Here is a 22,055-nt window from a genome sequence, read left to right as displayed (position 1 = left end):
AGCATAGAAGTCACTAAAGAATCCCTTTCTGGAGAAATAAAAGAACTAAAATCAATCAAGTTGAAATCAAAAAGGCTATTAATGAGATGCAATAAAAAATGGAGGCTCTAACTGCTAGGATAAGAAATAGAAGAGAGAATTAGTGATACAGAAGACAGAATGATGGAAAATAAAGTAGCTGAGAAAAAGAGAGATAAACAATTACTGGATCACAAGGGGAAAATTCAAGAGATAAGTGATACCATAAAGCGAAACAGTATTAGAATAATTGGGATCCCAGAAGAAGAGAGAGAGGGAGGGGCAGAAGGTATATTGGAGCAAATTACAGGGGAGAACTTCCCTAATCTGGGGAAGGAAACAGGCGTTCAAGACCAGGAGGCACAAAGAACTCGCCCCTACCCAAAATCAATAAAAATAGGTCAACACCTCAACATATAATAGTGAAGCTTGCAAATCTCAGAGACAATGAGAAAATCTGAAAGCAGCTTGGGACAAGAGCTCCTTAACCTACAATGGTGGAAACATTAGACTGGCAGCAAACCTAACCACAGAGACCTGGCAGGCCAGAAAGGACTGGCATGATATATTCAGGGTGCTAAATGAGAAAAATATGCAAGAATACTTTATCCAGCAAGGCTGTCATTCAAAATAGGAGAGATACAGAACAAACAGAAACTAAAAGAATTTGTGATCACTTAACCAGCCCTGCAAGAAATATTAAAGGGAATCCTTTAAAGAAGAGAGAGCCCCAAAGTAACATAGACCAGAAAGGAACAGAGACAATATACAGAAACAGGGACTTTACAGGTAACACAATGGCCCTAAACGCATATCTTCCAATAGTTAACTCTGAATGTAAATAGGCTAAATGCCCCAATCAAAAGACACAAGGCATCAGATTGGATAAAAAAACAAGACCCATCAATATGCTGTCTGCAAGAGACTCATTTTAGGCCCAAAGACACCTCCAGATGGAAAGTGAGGGGGTGGAAAACCATTTATCATGTTAATGGACATCAAAAGAAACCTGGGGTGGCAATCCTTATATCAGACAAATTAAATTTTAAACCAAAGACTATAATAAGAGATGAGGAAGGACATTATATCATAATTAAAGGGTCTATCCAACAAGAAGATCTAACAATTATAAATATTTATGCCCCTAACATGGGAGCAGCCAATTATATAAGCCAATTAATAACAAAATTAAAGAAGCACATTGGTAATAATAACAGTAGGGGACTTTAATACCCCACCTCACTGCAATGGACAGATCATCTAAGAGGAAGATCAACAAGGAAACAAGGGCTTTGAATGACACACTGGACCAGATGGACTTAACAGATACATTCAGAACATTCCCTCCTAAAGCAACAGAATACACATTCTTCTCGAGTGTACATGGAACATTCTCCAGAATAGATCACACCTTGGTGACAAATCAGGTCTCAAACAATACCAAAAGACTGGGATCATTCCCTGCATATTTTCAGACCACAATGCTTTGAAACTGGAACTCAATCACAAGAGGAAATTTGTAAAGAACTCAAATACATCGAGTCTAAGAGCATCCTATTAAAGAATGAATGGGTCGGGGCGCCTGGGTGGCTCAGTTGGTTGAGCGACTGCCTTCGGCTCGGGTCATGATCCCAGGATCCTGGGTTCGAGTCCCACATCAGGCTCCCGGCTCGGCAGGAAGCCTGCTTCTCCCTCCCCCACTCCCCCTGCTTGTGTTCCTGCTCTCGCTGTCTCTGTCTCTGTCAAATAAATAAATAAAATCTTAAAAAAAAAAAAAAAAAGAATGAATGGGTCAACCAGGAAATTAAAGATGAATTTAAAAACTCAAGGAAACAAATGAAAATGAAAACACAACTGTTCAAAACCTTTGGGATGCAGCAAAGGCAGTCCTAAGAGGGAAGTATATAGCAATACAAGCCTTTCTCAAGAAAGAAGAAAGATCTCAAATACACAATATAACCTTATACATAAAGGAGATAGAGAAAGAATAGCAAATAAAACCTAAGCCCAGGAGGAGAAGAGAATTAATAAAGATTAGAGCAGAAATCAATGAAATAGAAACCAAAAGAACAGTAGAACAACGAAGCTAGGACCTGGTTCTTTGAAAGAATTAATAAGATTGATAACCCCTTAGCCAGACTTATCCAAAAGATAAGACAAAGGATAAGTAGGGCACCTGGGTGGCTCAGTTGGTTGGGTGACTGCCTTCGGCTCAGGTCATGATCCTGGAGTCCCTGGATTGAGTCCCGCATCGGGCTCCCTGCTCAGCAGGGAGTCTCCTTCTCCCTCTGACCCTCCCCCCTCTCATGTGCTCTCTCTCATTCTCTCTCTGTCAAATAAATAAATAAAATCTTTAAAAAAAAAAGACAAAGGATAAGTAAATAAAATCATGAATGAAAGAGGAGAGATCACAACCAAATAAATAAAATAATAAATAAATTTATAAATTATAAATAAATAGTGAATGAAAGAGGAGAGATCACAACCAACACCAAAGAAATACAAACAATTATAAGAACATATTATGAGCAACTATATGCTAACAAATTAGGCAACCTGGAAGAAATAGATGCATTCCTAGACACATATGAACTACTGAAACAGGAAGAAACAGAAAACCTGAACAGACCCATAACCAGCAAGGAAATTGAAGTAGTAATCAAAAATCTCCCAACAAACAAGAGCCCAGGGCCAGATGGCTTCCCAGGGGAATTCTACCAAACATTTAAAGAAGAATACCTATTCATCTGAAACTGTTTCAAAAAATCTAAATGGAAGGAAAACTTCCAAAATCTTTTTATGAGGCCAGCATTACCTTGATCCCAAAACCAGATAAAGACCCCACCAAAAAGGAGAATTACAGACCAATATCCCTGATGAACATGGATGCAAAAATTCTCATCAAGATACTAGCCATAAGGATCCAACAGTACATTAAAAGGATTATTCACCATGACCATTCCTGGGCTGCAAGGGTGGTTTAACATCTGCAAATCAATTAATGTGACACACTACAAAATAAAAGAAAGGACAAGAACTATATGATCCTCTCAATAGATGCAGAAAAAACATCTGACAAAGTACAGCATTCTTTCTTGATTAAAACTCTTCACAGTGTAGGAATAGAGGGAACATACCTCAATATCATAAAAGCCATCTAAGAAACACCCAAGAGAATATCATTCTCAATGGGGAAAAACTGAGAGCTATTCCCCTAAGGTCAGGAATGCGGCAGGGATGTCCACTATCACCACTGCTGTTCAACATAGTACTAGAAGTCCTAGCCACAGCAATCAGACAACAAAAAGAAATGAAAAGCATCCAAATCAGCAAAGAAGTCAAACTCTTAGTCTTCACAGATGACATGATACTCTATGTGGAAAACCCAAAAGACTCCACCCCAAAATTTCTAGAACTCATACAGGAATTCAGCAAAGTGGCAGGATATAACATCAATGCACAGAGTCAGTAGTACTTCTATACACTAACAATGAGACAGAAGAAAGAGAAATCAAGGAGCTGATCCCATTTACAATTGCACCCAAAACCATAAGATACCTAGGGATAAACCTAACCAAAGAGGTAAAGGATCTGTACTCAGAAAACTATAGAACACTCATGAAAGAAACTGAGGAAGACATAAAGAAATAGAAAAAATGTTCCATGTTTATGGATTGGAAGAACAAATATGGTTAAAATGTCTATGCTACCTACGACAATCTATACATTCAGTGCAATCTCTATCAAAATACCATCAACTTTTTTCACAGAACTGGAATAATCCTAAAATTTGTATGGAAACAGAAAAGACCCCGAATAGCTAGAGGATTGTTGAAAAAGAAAACCAAAGCTGGCCTCCACAATTCTGGACTTTCAAGCTCTATTACAAAGCTGTAATCATCAAGACAGTATGGTATTGGCACAAAAACAGACACATGGATCAATGGAACAGAATAGAGAGCCCAGAAATGGACCCTCAACTCTATGGTCAACTAATCTTTAACAAAGCAAGAAAGAATATCCAATGGAAAAAAGACAGTCTCTTCAACAAATGGTGTTGGGAAAATTGGACAGCCACATGCCGAAGAATGAAACTGGACCATTTCCTTACACCATACACAAAAATAGACTCAAAATGGATGAAAGACCTAAATGTGAGACAGGAATCCATCAAAATCCTAAAGGAGAACATAGGCAGCAACCTCTTTGACCTTGGCTGCAACAACTTCTTGCTAAACACATCTCCAAAGGTAAGGGAAACAAGGGCAAAAATGAACTATTGGGACTTCATCAAGATAAAAAGCTTTTTATTTTATTTATTTTTTTTAAAGTTTATTTATTTGACAGAGAGAGACACAGCGAGAGAGGGAACACAAGCAGGGGGAGTGGGAGAGGGAGAAGCAGGCTTCCCGCCGAGCGGGGAGCCCGATGCGGGGCTCGAACCCAGGACCCTGGGATCATGACCTGAGCTGAAGGCAGACGCTTAACGACTGAGCCACCCAGGCGCCCCAAGATAAAAAGCTTTTGCACAGCAAAGGAAACAGTTGACAAAACCAAATGTCTTATCAGATAAAAGGCTAGTATCCAAAATCCATAAAGAACTTATAAAACTCAACACGCAAAAAACAAATAATCCAGTTAAAAAATGGGCAGAAGACAAAAATAGACATTTTTCCAAAGAAGACATAGAGATGGACAACAGACACATGAAAAAATGATCATCACTTGGCATCAGGGAAATACAAATCAAAACCACAATAAGATATCACCTCGCACCAGTCAGAATGGCTAAAATTAACAAGCCAGGACACGACAGATGTTGGCGAGGACGTGGAGAAAAGGGAACCCTCTTACACTGTTGGTGGGAATACAAGCTGGTACAGCCACTTTGGAAAACAAGTATGGAGCTTCCTCAAAAAGTTGAAAATAGAGCTACCCAGCAATTGCACTAGGAGGTATCTACCACAAAGATACAGATAGAATCTACACTCAGCTAAGTATCAATTAAGAATGAACGCAAAACAACACTGTGAGTCAGAAGGTGAACATTTACCATGACTAGATCTTTGCTAAAAGAACGACTCAAAAATTTGCTTCATTAAATAGGAAACTGAACCTAAAAGAAAGAGTATGATCAAGGAAGCAAAGAAAGTTCCAAACACCTAGTAAGTATGATGGGGTTAAAAACAAAAACTACTTTATATAATAACAATAGTCTGGGGAGTGGTTTAAAACAATGTGAAACTATAATGTTAGAAAATAAGGATAAGGAAGACAAGAGGAGGGAGATCAGAATTTAAGTGTTTTTAACATTCTTGTTTTACTCGGCATCTGAATAATCCTGATTTTTTTTTTATAGGGGGGAGGAACAGAGAGAGAGGGAGAGAGAGAATCCCAAGCAGGCTCCATGCCCAGGGCGAGCCTGAGGCAGGGCTTGATCTCTCGACCATGACCTGAGCTGAAATCAAGAGTCAGATGCTTAACGATTGAGCGAGCCACCGAGGTGCCTGAATCCTGATATTTTAGACTTTATAAATCAAGTATGCATTTATTAGTTTAAGGGTAACAATATAAAATAGAAATAAAATGTGCAACTTCCCAATGAATAGTGGAATAAAAGGACTGGAAAAACTAATATTACACCTTGTTCAATCCAATAAAAGACAAGCAAGAACAAAGGAAAGTATGACAAATACAAAAGGTAAAGTGAGAGTGTGCAGCCCCACATTGGTGCACTTCAGGCTGGCTATGGTTCTTACTATGGAACCACCCACAAAGATCTTTAAAGGAATTTTAGTAGCTGAACTTGTAGATGTTTGGGGAACACAGTTTTTGTTTAATAAGATGAACACAAGCCAAGATTTTAGTTCATCCATTTGTGGGCGCCTGGGTGGCTCAGTCGGTTAAGTGCCTGCCTTCGGCTCGGGTTGTGATCCCAGGGTTCTGGAATCAAGCCCCACATCGGGTTTCTTGCTCAGCAGGGAGGCTGCTTCTCCCCCTGCCTCTGCCTGCCACTCCCCCTGCTTGTGCTCTCTCTCTCTCAAATAAAAAAATAAAATCTTTAAAAATAAAATAAAATATCCATTTGCATAACACTCGGAAAGGTTTTTTGTTGTTGTTTTAGTTCATTCATTCTGTGGGTTTATGTCTGCTACCCCAATGAGTAAGCACTTCTGTGCTGCTTTCTTATAGTTTCTGTAACAATTGTTTATCCTGAAAGATCTCAACATTTGCAAATGCAGGGTGGTATTTCTGGATTAATAAACCTGTCTGAAACTTAAAAAATAAAAAGATGGTAGAAATAAGTCCAAATATACCAGTAATAATATTTATGTAAATAGATTTTACTTATTATCAATCAAAAAACAAGTGTAGCTTTATGTCATGTAAAAAAAATTAAGGAGGACTGGGTAACTGGGGGATGGACATTAAGGAGAGCATGTGTGGTAATAAGCACGGGGTGTTAAAATGCAACTGATGAATCACTGAACTCTACTCTTGAAACTAATAATATATGTTAACTAAATTGAATTTAAATAAAAATTTTTTTAAAAAATTAAAGGAATAATGACCCAGAATGGTTGGAAATAAACAGAAAATACTAGCAAAAAAGAAAATAGAGAGCTGGTCTGGCAGTATTAACATATGACAAAATAAACTTGAAGGGAAAAATTAGACCAAAAGAAAACCAATTCTCCAGGAAGATATACCATAACCTCACAATATAGAAAGCAAATGTTGACAGCATTACCATAATTGAAAAGCTCACAATTACAGTTGGAAATTTTAACAAAAATCACAGAACTGCTCAGACAAAAATCAGTAACCATATACTAATATGAACAACATACAATGAACAAATTTGAGCTAATGGACACAAAGAGAATCCTGTACCTTAAGAAATAGAGGAAGAAAACAGAAAGGAGTCAGGTGACACTAGTTTAAATGATGAGCTCAGTTTTAGACATTTAGAGTGGGAATGGAAAGCTCACAACTGAACCAAGGGGAGAGTATGATTGAAATAATGTTCATGAAGGGATTGGGAGTAGATGTGATCACAAAAGAAGAGCACATACAGAGGGGAGGGTGGTGGTGACAGGATCTAGTGGTGAGTCTAGGAAACATGTTGCCAAAGCACAGAGTGTATCAAAAGTTGCTAAAGTACAACCAAATTTATCAGTAGGCTAGAACTGTAAGTATTATTCAATATTTACCTTTAATAGGTTTGGCAGGAAAACATGGTTTAAAGATGAAAACAATAATAGCATTACTGTCAAACCTTTTGCTGAGACCTCAAGAAGACCTAAGGTGCCCTGGAGAATTTTTCAGATAGACAAAAGGCCCTTTGAGGGTCTTAAGAGTGTGCCTCACAAATTCTGTTATACAGCAGGACTTCCAAAATTATTAAGGACATTGCCCTGAAGCAGCTTCATGGGGAGGCCAAGGTACGGTTTAAGTGCAAGTGTTTATTCCAAAAGAAACTGTGGTTATGATTTTTGTCTAATGGAGTGAACCCCAGGAAGATTCACAGAAAACAGTTTTTAGAGGATTGTTCTAGTAGAAGTACCACTACTTGGACTAAATGGGCTAGAGTCAATACAAAATGAAAAGAGGTTTTGGACTCCCCTACCTTTAATGAACAGGAGAGAGGCTGAGAAGGCTCCTCAGTTGCATCTTACTTTTCTTATGTTAAAAATTCAGAGGTCAGGGCGCCTGGGTGGCTCAGTTGGTTAAGCGACTGCCTTCGGCTCAGGTCATGATCCTGGAGTCCCTGGATCGAGTCCCGCATCGGGCTCCCTGCTCGGCAGGGAGTCTGCTTCTCCCTCTGACCCTCCCCCCTCTCATGTGCTCTCTCTCATTCTCTCTCAAATAAATAAATAAAATCTTTAAAAAAATAAATAAATAAAAAAATAAAAATTCAGAGGTCAAAACCAAGAGCCCAGAGAACAGAGTCGAGAGCAGCTGTAAATAATTTGCAGGCAGCAGGACTGAGCCCTAATGAAGGAAGTGGCAGCACATACATAGCTGGATTTTAGAACTGCTAGGAATTCTGGGTACCTCTTCTCCACCCCCTCATTTTGAATGTGAAGGCATATAACATGTATCCCTTGCCTGTTTTGATATTATATGTTGGGAGATGGGGGCAGCTAACTTGTCTCTTTAGTTCACAGTACAGATAGAGAGGAATGGTACCCAAGGAGTCACACCAAAGAAGTCTTGCTTCAGCCACACATGGACCTGATTTAAATGATAAGATCCTAGATTTTAAGCTAATGCCATAATGCGATAAAACATGGTGGTCTTGAGAAGAGGGATGAGTATATTTGGCTAGTAGAAGGGATGTGAACCATTGTGTTCTAAGATCTCTCATCCACATGTTTTTCTTACAATGTAATATTGACATTCCTCCTTCTATCAACAGATAGCATCTATGTTCCCTTCCCCTGGATCTAGGCAGGTCTGTGACTACAAGGAAAATGACACTATATGATTTCTGAGGCAATGTCATTAAAGGCAATAGAGTTTTCACCTGATTATTTTTGGACACTCTTGGAAACCAGCCCGTGAGGAAGTTGAAGCTACATGGAGATGCTACATGCTGGTGTTCTAGTCAGCACCCTGTATCAGCCAGCCTTTGAGATGACACCAGACACCATCTGACTGCAACTGTACAAGAGACCCAGACCCCAAGTGAGAACTGCCCAGCTGAGTCTAGTCAACCCCCAGAACCATTAGAGAAAATAAGTGATTGCCACTGTTTCAAGCCAATAAGTTTTGAGATGATTTGTCATGTACCAGAACATGAGGAGTGAGGTAGAGGAAATTAACCATCAAGTAGATAAACTGTAAAGCATGCAATTTCTTTTTCAGCTAATCTTTTGATTGGTTCAGCACAAAGAATTGTTGAACTGTTTTTGTCTTTCTTTGTTTAGTCATATATTCATCAGCTTTTTAGTGAAGGTTCCCTCGATAAAGTCCTACTGTATCTTAGTCGAACTAAGAATATTTTTCATATCTCAGCATGTAGAGAAAAGAGAGATCAGTGTCTCTTTGGTGGTAGACAGATAGGGCAGTGGCAGCAGGAACCAATCACCCTAGAGCCCAGATAAGACACAGAGCTGAGGAGGTGCGTAGAAATCTATAAGGAATAGGTGTATAAACAATGGTCCCTTCCCATAAGTCATTATCATAGAAGTATCTAAGTTCAAGAACTGGCAATACATTTCTGAACATGGAATTCTATTTAAAATGACTTTCGGGGCACCTGGGTGGCTCAGTCGGTTAAGCCTCCAACTCTTGGTTTTGGCTCAGGTTATGACCTCAGGGTTGTGAGATGGAGCCCCGTGTCGGGCTCAGCGCGGAGTCTGCTTAAGATTCTCTTCCTCTCTCCCTTCCCCTGCTTGCACACTCTCACTCTCTCTCTCTCTCAAAATAGATAAAATAGATAAAATCTTTAAAATGACTTTGAATAGAAAGTTGAAAATGCATGGGTATGAAAAGTATGCTGGCTCAGGTTATAATACAATTATCTCTCTGGAACTTCTCTGGAAATCTATACATTTATGAAAAGAACTAATTCCTGATTAATGGTATTGAAAATAAGTTGTCTTTTCTTTGTTTTGTTTTGAGGCCAGATGGCTGTCCTAAGCTTAAGTATATAAAGCAAAAATAACAAAGCTTCATTTAATGGAACACACTGAACTGAATGCCTCTTTTTCTGCACAGAAAATACTGCATAGGCTCACTGTTAACTTTTAAAAAAGTCATAGTAATCATGCCTTGTGTTCCTATGGTACAAAGGGCACCAGGATACAAGATCACTTTCTCCCTTTTTCTCTTCCAGTCCTTCCAAAGTACTAAGTATGTATATTAAATTTTATGTTTGAAAGACCTAGAGTCATTTCTGTTTTCCTGACTAAGCAATGACTGAAACATACTTGTTACCAGGAGAAGAGTTCTTTAGTATAATAACAGAGAAACCATTACCACTTGCTCCCTTGATTCTTGAACCCTACACATCCTGACCAAGGGGAAAACAGCACTCGAACTTCACCACTGCTATGGTAAATAACATTCTTATAGGTCACTCCAGTGTTTTGCAAAGCCAGCTCCTCAGATTAGTGTATGATCAAGACAATGAATTCCATGTAGCCATAGCTGAGCTTTTGCTATAAAATTAGTTTCTTAGTTGTATGGCATACCATGACAGTGGCCAAGATATCCCTTAAAGCAAATGATGGAGTTGCTGGCAGAATCACTACAGTGAGGGAAAGCAAATCCATACCCAAAGGAAGTATCTATTCCTGGTGAGGACAAATCTCTGCCACTAAGTGGCTTCCTGGTCTCCAAGGGAATGGTGCCTTATTGAATGCCTAGCATTTGCCCCTGCTGGTGACAGTTTGGGCTCTCAGCACAGATAGTAGCCAGAGCAACCTTCAGGAGGGGAAGTCCCACTTTTGAGCTCATCTTATAGAAGCTGCCGTTGTCCCTTTGTATAAGAGCTCATTGACCAAACACTGGGGTGGCTAGGGAGAGACTGACATCTATAGGACGGTTGGTCTTGCCCATCTGATTACTGAGTCTCCTCTGCATTGGGTAGCCTTTGATGAGTATTCACATGGGACACAAATACCTTCCTACTCTGTGCCCATTCCAAGATGCCCATCTATACACCTCTTCTCCAGACATCCCTGTCACCAAACTTCCAATACTGGTTTTTCCCAAGTTTTCAAACAAACCAGTAGTTACCGTTTATCAATCAAGGTGGATTAGTCTCTCTCTGACCATTTCTCCAACTACAGTGGAATTTTAGGTCGCTGGAATTAGCATTAACTCAGAGCTAGTATCTAGCAATCCCCAAAAGATCGTAGTATTTCACTTTTTCTACAGCAGTCACCCTAGTAAATGAATGCAAATCCTTTTGAAGAAGGCTGATGGGTACATTCTTTATACTATTTTATGCTCCACTAGTGTACCAAAGTACTCACTTTTTAATCTATATTATCAAAAGGGTTTAAAATAAAATCTGCATAAATTACCATCTTTAATAGAGAAAATATAATTTTGATGATTTTCATAATTTGTCTTAGCTCAAGAATTAAGTTGGGGAAAATATAGCTACATGCTGTCAAAAAGTAAATTAGCTTAATGTTGGCAAAAAGATTAATTGGAAAATTTACCACTTACATTTTCAGTTACATTATTATTAAGGGTAAGTATATGTTGACTCTAGAAGGTTTATTATGCCTTATTAATAGGAACTGGCACATCGAAATGTTAGATAATTCCAGGGGTTTCTGATATACAATAAATATTTATTGAGGGAGGCCTGGGTGGCTCAGTCGGATAAGCGACTGCCTTCGGCTCAGGTTATGATCTCAGGGTCCTGGGATCAAGTCCCACATCAGGCTCCCTGCTCAGCAGAGAGACTGCTTCTCCCTCTGCCTGCCACTCTCCCTGCTTGTGCTCTCTCTCTGACAAAAAATAAATGAAATCTTTAAAAAAAAAAAAAACAATAAATATTTATTGTCTTCTAAGTAGAAAACACTGTCCTGAGGTAGACTCAACCTTTTATATCACTGAGAAATAGCCTTGAGGATATTGATTGCATCACTTCTTAAAACAGGCAGATGGTTGGCCTACCACCATGTAAAGATATTTAGAAGCACAAGAAGCTATTTCTCAAAATAGATGGAAATAATCTTAGAGTTTCTAACTTTAAACCTGTTGTACAACTACTCTGTAAGAAGGAATCAGAACTGATCATCTGGCTTTATCCCATACATTTACGATTTAAGTTAAAATTACTATAATAGCCCTTATTCAGCACCTTTATTTAATTTCCCCATTTCATTTATTTTACTAATGTTTAACTCCACTGATTTAGTCAATTTACTCTATCCGCTTCATTGAAAAATGTAGTTTTAACTGGTTTTAGCATTTCTTAACATAAGACTTAAATAGCAGGGAATTTTAATCAAATATCAGATCAATAAATCAGGTAGAAATAACCAGCTACAAAGAAAAGTCCAACTTAAAAGAATATTGATTTTAAATAAAAACAACTCCATAAACAAACTAAAATATTTGTTATCTTCAAGAAGTTATCTTTATATTTGATTGCTTAATTCTGCTGTGATCAAGGAGTTTATGATGGGAAATATTTAACTCTCTTACCCAAACCTGGATTTTATTGACTAAAACAAGGGAACGCCAGCACTTAGAAATGCTTCAGGGATGGAAGGAGTAACTGTGACATAACCCACTGGTATTCAGAATAAAAGTAAAGGTCCTTATGCCCTATTATTGAATTACAAATCCTGGGAAGCATAGATAAGAGCTTCAGATATGTAAAATAAAATCTAGTTATGCTAAAAATTAAGTCCTGAACAATCGTAAAATAAAATCTAGTTATGCTAAAAAATAAGTCCTGAACAATCTGTTAACCTCACTAGCTTTAATGAGCCAGGTTAAAAAAAAATCTGCTAATGCTGGATAATTCCGTCAGATTTTTATGTGGATGCCACATATTTTGTCAGCAAATGTAAATTTTATTATGTATCATATATAACATTTGATATAAATGTTAAGTTAGAGCAGTGTTTTTCAAACTGCAATATAGGTACCATAAAAAGCTTTAACTTATTAAATAACCATCTATGTTTTATTTATTATTTTTATTTATTTATTTTTTTTGAGAGAGCACACAGGGGGAGGGGCAGAGGGAGTGGTTAGAGAGAGAATCTTCAGCAGGTCCACACCCAGTGCAGAGCCCAACCTCGGGCTCAATCTCACAACCCTGAGATCATGACCTAGGCGGAAATCAAAAGTCCAAGTCTTAACCAACTGAGCCGCCTGGATGCCCCCATCTACGTTTTATATAAGACATTACATACGTCTTATATAAGAAATATCTGCTTATATCCCCTGAATCTCAATCCCTCCCATTAGATCCCATCTTCCCTTCTACTAACCCTAATTTATAAAGTGTAGGTAGAGAAACCAGGATTAAGCGATCAAGGATAACATGTGACTCCACCAGCCATTTGGGCAAATTACTGAGGGTTCCATCATCTGTTCTAGACATAAATACCTTTTTTATCTCCTCAATCTCCTTCTTCCAGTTGTTCTCCTTCCTCCTGATTTTATTCTTTACCCTTCCTTAGCTTGCACTCCTCTCTCTGTATCACTTTTAAATCTTCGACATTACCTATTCATCTAATGTCACAATGTAGTACCGTTAGTAGTATTTAGCCCTAAAAAAGTTTCCCTCCACCAGAAAGACTATAAAAACTCATTTGATACCCCCCCCCACCATCTATTATGTGTAGTTGTGATGTGGGTATGGATCTAGATATACAAAAGTAAGACAAAGAAAAGTAGGTAAAGTTTCTGCCCTAAAGCTGTTCAAAATCTCAGGGAGCCGATTACGAAATAAATTATAAGAAACTTGTGTACGAAATGATGGCATGGAGGGTGAAGCAAGTAAGTCCTTTCATTTTTAATTAATAGCTTGTATTGTTTTCTCTTATTCAACACAGGAACTGATACATTTGGTGTTGGACAGGACAAGGGGTGTGCGAAGAGTCTGATAAAGAGGTGCAGTGATATCTGGGGAGTTGTATGGACCCCAGTGGGGGAGGGGAGGTACAGTCCAATCATCTAAGGGCAGAAAGGGCAAGCCTCAAAGAAAGTAGGTCAGACCTAAGCATGAACAAATCTCATCACTCTAGATAAGGACAATTTTTATCAATGGCTGAACTACTTGCATACTGCAATGAGTTGAGATGTTGAAAAGTCACTTCTTAATGTTTTTATAATCTACACGTCTCTATCAGAAACTTCTGTTTCAGCAATGAGCTTGATCTGTAAAACAGCCAAAAGAGTGCTGGTCTTTGCGTCAACCGAAGGATGACCTTTTCTAAAGAACCTTTCTAAAAAACCTCAAGAGGTCGACTACCAAAACATACACTATGAAGTTAATAAAATATTCTCACAGATGCAAACTCCACCTTCTTTGACATGACTAAATCATGAGCAGATCTGGAAAGCTGCTGTGATTACAGGATTCCTTTTCACAGGAATCAGGTATGGTTATTATTGGTTTTGCTCTTATGTTAACATATGCCATAAGAGAGTAACGGGAAGATTCATTTTTAGAGGCTCAATAAGATAAAAACACATGGAAACGACACACAAAAGAAACCCGAACTTCACGAATATTATTGTGCTTTAGAAAAACAGCTCTACAAAGTATTTCAAATCAAAGTTACTAAAGTTTTGAAGATCATGAAAGCATTTGGAGATGATAAAAATTAATCATCTTCCTTTCCTAAATCCAACCACAAGTCTCATCTTGCAAAATCATATTCTATGATGAGGCATGAAGCCCATCCTGAATATAACCAAGCCCAATGCATTGGTTAGCACTCAATTAATCTTCATTTAAAAACAACCAAAACTTGGGGCGCCTGGGTGGCTCAGTCGTTGAGCGTCTGCCTTCGGCTCAGGTCATGATCCCAGGGTCCTGGGATCGAGCCCCGCATCGGGCTCCCTGCTCAGCGGGAGCCTGCTTCTCCCTCTCCCACTCCCCCTGCTTGTGCTCTCTCTCGCTGTGTCTCTCTCTGTCAAATAAATAAATTAAATCTTTAAAAAAAAAACAAAACAACCAAACCAAATGTGACAGCTAGAAAGAAAATGTTATCTAAACAAGAGATACCCTGTCATATAAAAACACCTCCCCCCCCTCTAAAATGTGGCAAGTTATTTACAAGGAACCTACTTACAAGGAACTTACATCCCTCTCCCACCTCTGCATATGATTCCAAATATGAAACTAAAAGAACATTCATTATTTCAAACTTCATCTAAAGCTACCTGAGCAAGAAATCTAGAGTTCATTAAATTAATGCAGAAGTAGTTTTACGTGTTAAATCAAGTGTTAAAATGAATATGCACATTTAGGCATGATCTACTTATATTTTTGGATTCAAAACACTACCATTTTTCTGTTTTGTTTTTTTTTAAGATTTTATTTATTTGAGAGAGAGAGAGAGAGAGAGAGAAGGGCAGGGGGAGAGGGAGAAACAGGCTCTCCGCAGAGCGGCGAGCCCGATGCGGAACTCGATCCCAGGACCCTGAGATCATGACCTGAGCCGAAGGCAGATGCTTAACCAACTGAGCCACCCAGGCACCCCCATTTTTCTGTTTTTTAAAAAATAATTTCAAGCTTATTTTATAAAGATGAAACACATAAACATGATTATAAAATCTAGGCAGAGTGCAATTTCCTACATTCACTCTCCACTCACCTCCCTGCTTCCAAACCAGGCAGGTCATGATCTACTTCATAGACACAAAACCATCCTTAAAACATTTTCATTGTTGTTTTGAGTATTAGCTTTCAAGTCAAAGCTGCACACACACATTTACAGCATGCTTTGGAATTGGATTACATGACCTGTTTATTTAACTTTGTAGAGATGCCAGTGGAAGCACAAAGATTTATAACAATTTTTTTTATTACTGTACAAGCAGAATTTCTCTTTAGAATTTTCCATATGACTCCCCAATTAATTTTTCACTCCAAATGAAACTTTATAATCTTTAATTACTAAGCAAAAGGTTTTTGTGATCTTGAGAGTAACTTGATCATGTTTACTAAAGTATAAAATGAGACTAGATAGTACAGACCTAAAACTAAACAAAACAAAACCCTTAATGTCCTTTTGTCTACATGGAAAGAGTACTGACTCTGGTTCTCCAGTGTTTAGATAAAGAGGCCATTAACAAACATGCTCAGATTATTCCTATATACACACACAAAAAAGGAAAAAGAAAAGCAATTTCTAGACCAATAGCAAATAAATTAAGTTCACTCTCCCACCCAGGAAGACAGTGTGTAGAAAGTATAAGAATCAGCAATAGTCCCACCTCTTTTTCAACTTTTGCAAACTCAGGTATTCTGCTCCCAATTGTATAACCGTGTGGACAACCGCTCCACCAACATTTTCTACCCTGATTTGTCACAATCATGTTTAGAGCATTACTAAAATTGAAATACACATTTTTAAACGTTTCAAATTTAACATATCAGCTTTAAGGAGAAAACAAAGACTAACGCTTATGTTGCAGATTACAAAGTATTTTCACATACATTATCTCATTTATTCTGCTGAAGAAGGCATCAGGATTCTCATTTCATAAGGAAAGAGACCGGCTTAAAGAGGGTAGGTAATAAGTCTAAAGTCAAAGGGATAAATCTGGAACTAGAAGCCCAAACTCTTAGTTTAATAAATACATTTTCATTCACCTCTTTAATGGAAGGACTGGGTTAACAAGTCACCTTGTTATTGATTCCCAATGTAACGTCATACATGATCTGCTATGATAAAACAGAGTTGAGCTATATTCAGTGAATATGTATCTCAAAGTCAAATGAAACTACTCCATTTTAACAAGCATCAGAAAATGCTAATGATATGCAGTCACTACAAAGTTGAGTGTATTTTTCAGTGTTTAAAAAATTTAAAAATCTGGGGCGCCTGGGTGGCTCAGTTGGTTAAGCGACTGCCTTCGGCTCAGGTCATGATCCTGGAGTCCCTGGATCGAGTCCCGCATCGGGCTCCCTGCTCGGCAGGGAGTCTGCTTCTCCCTCTGACCCTCCTCCCTCTCATGCTCTCTGTATCTCATTCTCTCTGTCTCAAATAAACAAATAAAATCTTTAAAAAAAAAAAAATTAAAAATCTACCCATATTTAGCCACCCAAAAAAATTTAACTGAATTGAACATGACTGTTTCTCGGGGCGCCTGGATGGCTCAGTCGTTAAGCATCTGCCTTCGGCTCAGGGCATGATCCCAGGGTCCCAGGATCGAGTCCCACATCGGGCTCCCTGCTCGGCAGGAAGCCTGCTTCTCCCTCTCCCACTCCCCCTGCTTGTGTTCCTGCTCTCGCTATCTCTCGCTCTGTCAAATAAATAAAAAATCTTTAAAAAAAAAAAAGAACATGACTGTTTCTTAAAAGATTTTAAGACTATATACACACTTGACTAAATAATATAATTATTAACTTCTATTACATTTTGATTTAAATGCCTATTGTCTGAAAGGCTTAAAAAAGAAAAACCTTGCAATGTTAGTAATTTCCTGTAGATTAATGAATGCTGAAATGAGCAACTTTTTTATTCACAATGCCCTCTACTGGTGGCAAAAGTGGTTCTAATATATTTATGACAGGAAGTTGGATTCGTTTCCTTACTGTGGTCCCCCACCACCTGCATATAAATCCTCTGGAATGCTTGTTAAAAATACAACTTCCCTCTCTCTGTGAAATATCTACAGATATTGTGATTTCACTACAACTAGAACTGTGCATTTTTAACAAGTCCCCCAATAAGTAAGTGGAGAATCACTGGTTTGGTTAGTTATATCAACACCTGACTTTCAAAGCACAGTAACTTTGTGAAAAACTCTGGAAAGGTATTATTATACTGGGTTTATAGATGAATACGGAGGCTCAAGACAATTTATTGCCCCAGGTAACATGCAAAAAAGTAGAACCACTAATATTTTCTTATTCCCGGAGGTATTGTGTCCTTAGAGGAAAGAATAACAAAATTCTATCAGCCTTAAAATTCAAATATTTATTTCTTTAAATACAGCTTATGTAAGCAGTACATGCTATAACTTCTCAATCCTGGCTTGACATGATAATCACCTGGGGAGTTTGTAAAAATGCTTATACCCAGGTCCCACATTCAGAAATGCAGATTTAATAGGTATAGAGTCAGCCTGGACATTGTTCTTTCTTTAAAGCTCCCAGATGATTATAATCAGCCACCAAGGCTGAGCATCATTTAAACCAGTAGTGCTCAGCCTATGATGTGCAGAGAATCACCTGGAGGACACAGACTACTGGGCCCACCCCCGGAGTTTCTTATTCAGTAGGGTCTGGCAGGGTTTGAGAATTTGCATTTGTAACAAGTTCCCGGTGGAGATGAGGATGCGATTCTGTGACTACACTTTGAGAACCACTGATTAAGAAATGTTGACTAGTGGTTCTCAACCTTGGCTACACATTAGGATCACCTGGAGAAATTTTTTAAATCCTGATAGCCAGGTACACGCTTAGACCAATTACATCAGAGTCTCTGGTGTGGGGGACCCAGGCATCTATATGTTTAAAGCTCCTAAAATTAAAAAGGTTTATACAACCCATCAATATGTAAATGGGTATAGGGTGATCTTCCAAGAGCATAGTGTAGTATGCTGTTATCTCCAAAACTTTTTGGATCAGAAACACTTCTGTCCAGGCACATAATTAACAGACCTGAACAGTGTGAAACACTACCCTATGGGATAAAATAGAAACTGCTTTGAGTAGCCTACAACACATTCCCCTCCAACCTCATCTATTGCCAAACCCTTCCTCCCTCCACTGCATATGTTCCTATTAAAATATTAACAACTCTAGGGCGCCTGGGTGGCTCAGTTGGTTAAGCGACTGCCTTCGGCTCAGGTCATGATCCTGGAGTCCCAGGATCGAGTCCCGCATCGGGCTCCCTGCTCGGCAGGGAGTCTGCTTCTCCCTCTGACCCTCCTCCCTCTCATGCTCTCTGTCTCTCATTCTCTCTCTCAAATAAATAAATAAAATCTTTTAAAAAAAAAAATTAACAACTCTATTGCAATTATCTGTTGTAACGTGACTGTTTACACTCTTCCTACAAGCTCTCTGGAGTCAGAGATTGCACCTAATTTATCTTGATTCCCCAGAGCCTAGTATGATGCCAAGCATAAGTGGTGCTCAATGAACATTTGTTGACTGAATACAGATTGCTATCCCTACTTTCTGTAGAAAAGGTAGTGTCAAGAATGGCTTGTACACAACCTAGAATGTGAAAACAGATTTTGCATAACTAAAATAAAAAACTGAATACTTCTCCCTCATAAAGCTACTCTTATTTAGTATTGCTGTAAGTAAAAAAGGGATTATTTGCACTTAGAGATGATAAATTTCACTTGCCTTGGGATCTGCCACATCTTCAACTCATTAGTAACTTAAGAGCACCAAAAAGCTATTCTAAGAATCATCTAGCCAACTGTGATCCAAAAAGAAGTACAAAGACTTTGTGTATTAACAATGAGATGAAGTTTCCAAAAATCCTTAAGAGAAAAGGAAAAAAAGCTCAAAAACTACTGTTGTTTCAAAAATCCAAGTTTTTAAAGTTTGGACACACTAAAATCAAATCAAATCAATTTTGATTCTTTGGTTTCTGCTTTTCAATTTATAAGGAATAGTATTCCATGAGCAAGCTGCATATTTAACTCAGGTCAAGCAATTTTGGTAGGTAGCCAAAAACTTAAGATTAAGTTTGGTATTCTCCTTTACCACCACAAAAGAAAACACCTGACTTTATCCTATAAAGGTGCTGTCTGGTCCATTCTACAGCTTTCTGGCTCTATGGTTTCTATGTGCTCCACAAATATTTAAAATAAACACATGTAGAAGTCTCAAAGCACCATAGGACTATATGCTTCCTCTCAAACTTTTTCAGTTTGTGGTCCTATGAAGGCTGTATTTGAGGAAATCAATCATGTTAACTAAATATTAACATATTTGTTTTTAAAGGAGCAGTGATAATTACCTAAACATATACTTTATTCAACAAGTAATTACTGAGTGCCCATTATCTGCCAGGCACTGTTTTGGGAGCTAGAGTTGCACAATAATGAAAATAAAGCTCCTTATGAAGCTTACAACCTGGTATATTTTTTCTAGAAAGGAAAAAACTAGAAACATTCTAGGGGTCCAAACTCCAAATAGGGATTCTTTACAAGGGAGAGGGAAAAGGTAAGTATAAAAGTCGTTAGTTTATAAAACTTGTTGAAGGCTCCCAGAACCTCTGGAAAGGCTGATAAACCTGGAAGAAAAAGAAAAGTAATAAATGAAAATTTAAAATTAGTGTTTACCTTTGAATTCCTTCAAGAATATCCTTCACAGCTGCCATTAACTTTTGAAGAGAGACAAATGCTTCTTCAAATGATGCTATTTTTGAAGAAGTCAAAGCTGCATTTGGGCCCAATCTCTGAAATACATCCATGCTAAAAGAGAGAAAAATAAGATACTCATGCACATTTATTGTAATTCAAGCATTTTCATTTCTAATATATAAAATGAGGTAATATTTATAACTCCTCTCTCATAAACCTGATTTATTTAAATTAGAAATAAGAGACAGTGACTTGTGAATATCCAGGCTACCATTCATGCAAAGGATCTAGGGCAGCAACTTTGTGCATCTAATCTAAAGTAATACCCTTCAAGCTGTGGGAATAAAGTTTCTTATCAAGAGACCATAAGGCACAGAATATTACTAATCTACATTCAAGTCAGTACATACATACTAACAGTACTCCAGTACATAAGGGTGAAGAAAAAAAAAAAAGACATCAGATTTACGTGTTCGCTAAGACTGGAATAAATGTTCATACATCTTACTCCGGTAATTCCAATTTTAGAAATCTATCACATATTAATAATAATTTGCAATTGGTCAACAACTGGTAACCACCTACACGTTCAACAATGTAAAAAGTGTTTATAGTGACTTAGCCACCTGATGAAATACCTAAGAACTATTAAAATAGTGCTTATGCCATCTAGAAGATAGAAAAATAAAGGTATACAATATTTATTTATATAACATAACCACCACCATATAAAAAAATCAAAACATATGCTGTACTGGGTTGAACAGTATGCCCCTGAAATTCATGTTCCTTCAGAACCTCAGAATGCGACTTTATTTGAAATAGGATCTTTGCAGAACTTCCCAAAAGAACCAACTCTGCAGACAGCCAGCCTCCAGAACCATGAGTGAATAAATCTCTGTTATTTTAAACCATCTAGTTTGTGGTAATTTGCTATGGCAGCCCTAGGAAACTAATACGCATGCCTTAAAACACAGCTTGGGGTGGGGGAGCGCGCCTGGGCAACTCAGTTGGTTAAGTGTCTCTGCCTTCGGCTCAGGTCATGATCCCAGGGTCCTGGGATCGAGCCCCACATCGGGCTCCCTGCTTGGTGGGGAACCTGCTTCTCCCTCTGCCCGCCGCTACCCCTGCTTATACTCTCTCTCTTGTCATATAAATAAAATCTTAAAAAAAAAACCACAGCTGGGAGTACATAATAATAACCATGTTAACTACAGGTTACCTTTAGGTAGTAGCATTCAAGGGAAGTTTCTCACTTCACAGTATTTTCCAAAGCATTTTTTAAAATAATTGTGGTAAAATAAAAATTACCATTTAACATTTTAAAGTGTACAACTCGGTGGCATTTGATATATCCACAATGTCTGCAACCATCACCACTATCTAGTCACAGAACATTTTCATCATGCCAAAAGGAAACCCTGTATTCACTAAGCAGTCACTGACCATTCCTCCCTCCCCACAGTTCCTGGTAACCACTAATGTGTTTTCTATCTCTACATATTTACCTATTATGGATATTTCATATAAATGGAATCATATACCATGTGACCTTTTGTGTCTGGCTTCCTTCACTTAGCATGTTTTCAACATTTATTCATGCCATAGTGTGTGTGGATACTTCATTATGGCTGAGTAACATTCCATTTTATGGATATACACATTTTATGACACACCACATTTCATGTATCCATTCATCTGTTGATGAACATTGGATTGTTTCCACTTTGGCTACTGTGAACATAGTTGTGAACATTCATGCACGTTTTTGTTCGAACACTTGTGTTCAGTTCTTTTGGGTATAAATCTAAGAGTGGAACTGCTGGGTCATATGGTGATAACATGTTTAATGTGTTGAGGAAGCATAAATCTGTTTTTCCACATTCCTACAAGTGATGTATGAAAGGGGTAAAGCATTTTGACAAGTCTGCAAAAGGGAAAACTTAGGGAATCTGAAGAAATACAATGGTTCATAAGTATAGTCTCACCTTTCTAAAAGAAAAAGTATTTTGAAACCTAAAATACACAGGGCCTACTAGACCTTCAAA

General features: G+C 38.0%; 1 protein-coding gene across 1 annotated transcript in view; it reads right to left on the bottom strand.

Annotated features, from left to right (window-relative positions):
- SWT1 (SWT1 RNA endoribonuclease homolog) overlaps nt 1–22,055 on the bottom strand; it is a 95,753-nt gene that overhangs the window by 26,653 nt on the left and 47,045 nt on the right. The window contains exon 15 of the mRNA XM_021682861.1: nt 19,987–20,118. Coding sequence (XP_021538536.1) covers nt 19,987–20,118 — 132 coding nt within the window. The remainder of the gene's footprint in view (nt 1–19,986; nt 20,119–22,055) is intronic.

This window comes from Neomonachus schauinslandi, chromosome 6, assembly GCF_002201575.2.
Source record: "Neomonachus schauinslandi chromosome 6, ASM220157v2, whole genome shotgun sequence".
Classification (NCBI taxonomy): domain Eukaryota; kingdom Metazoa; phylum Chordata; class Mammalia; order Carnivora; family Phocidae; genus Neomonachus; species Neomonachus schauinslandi.
Note: the sequence above shows the minus strand (reverse complement) of the source record. Positions and strands in the feature narration are given on the sequence as shown.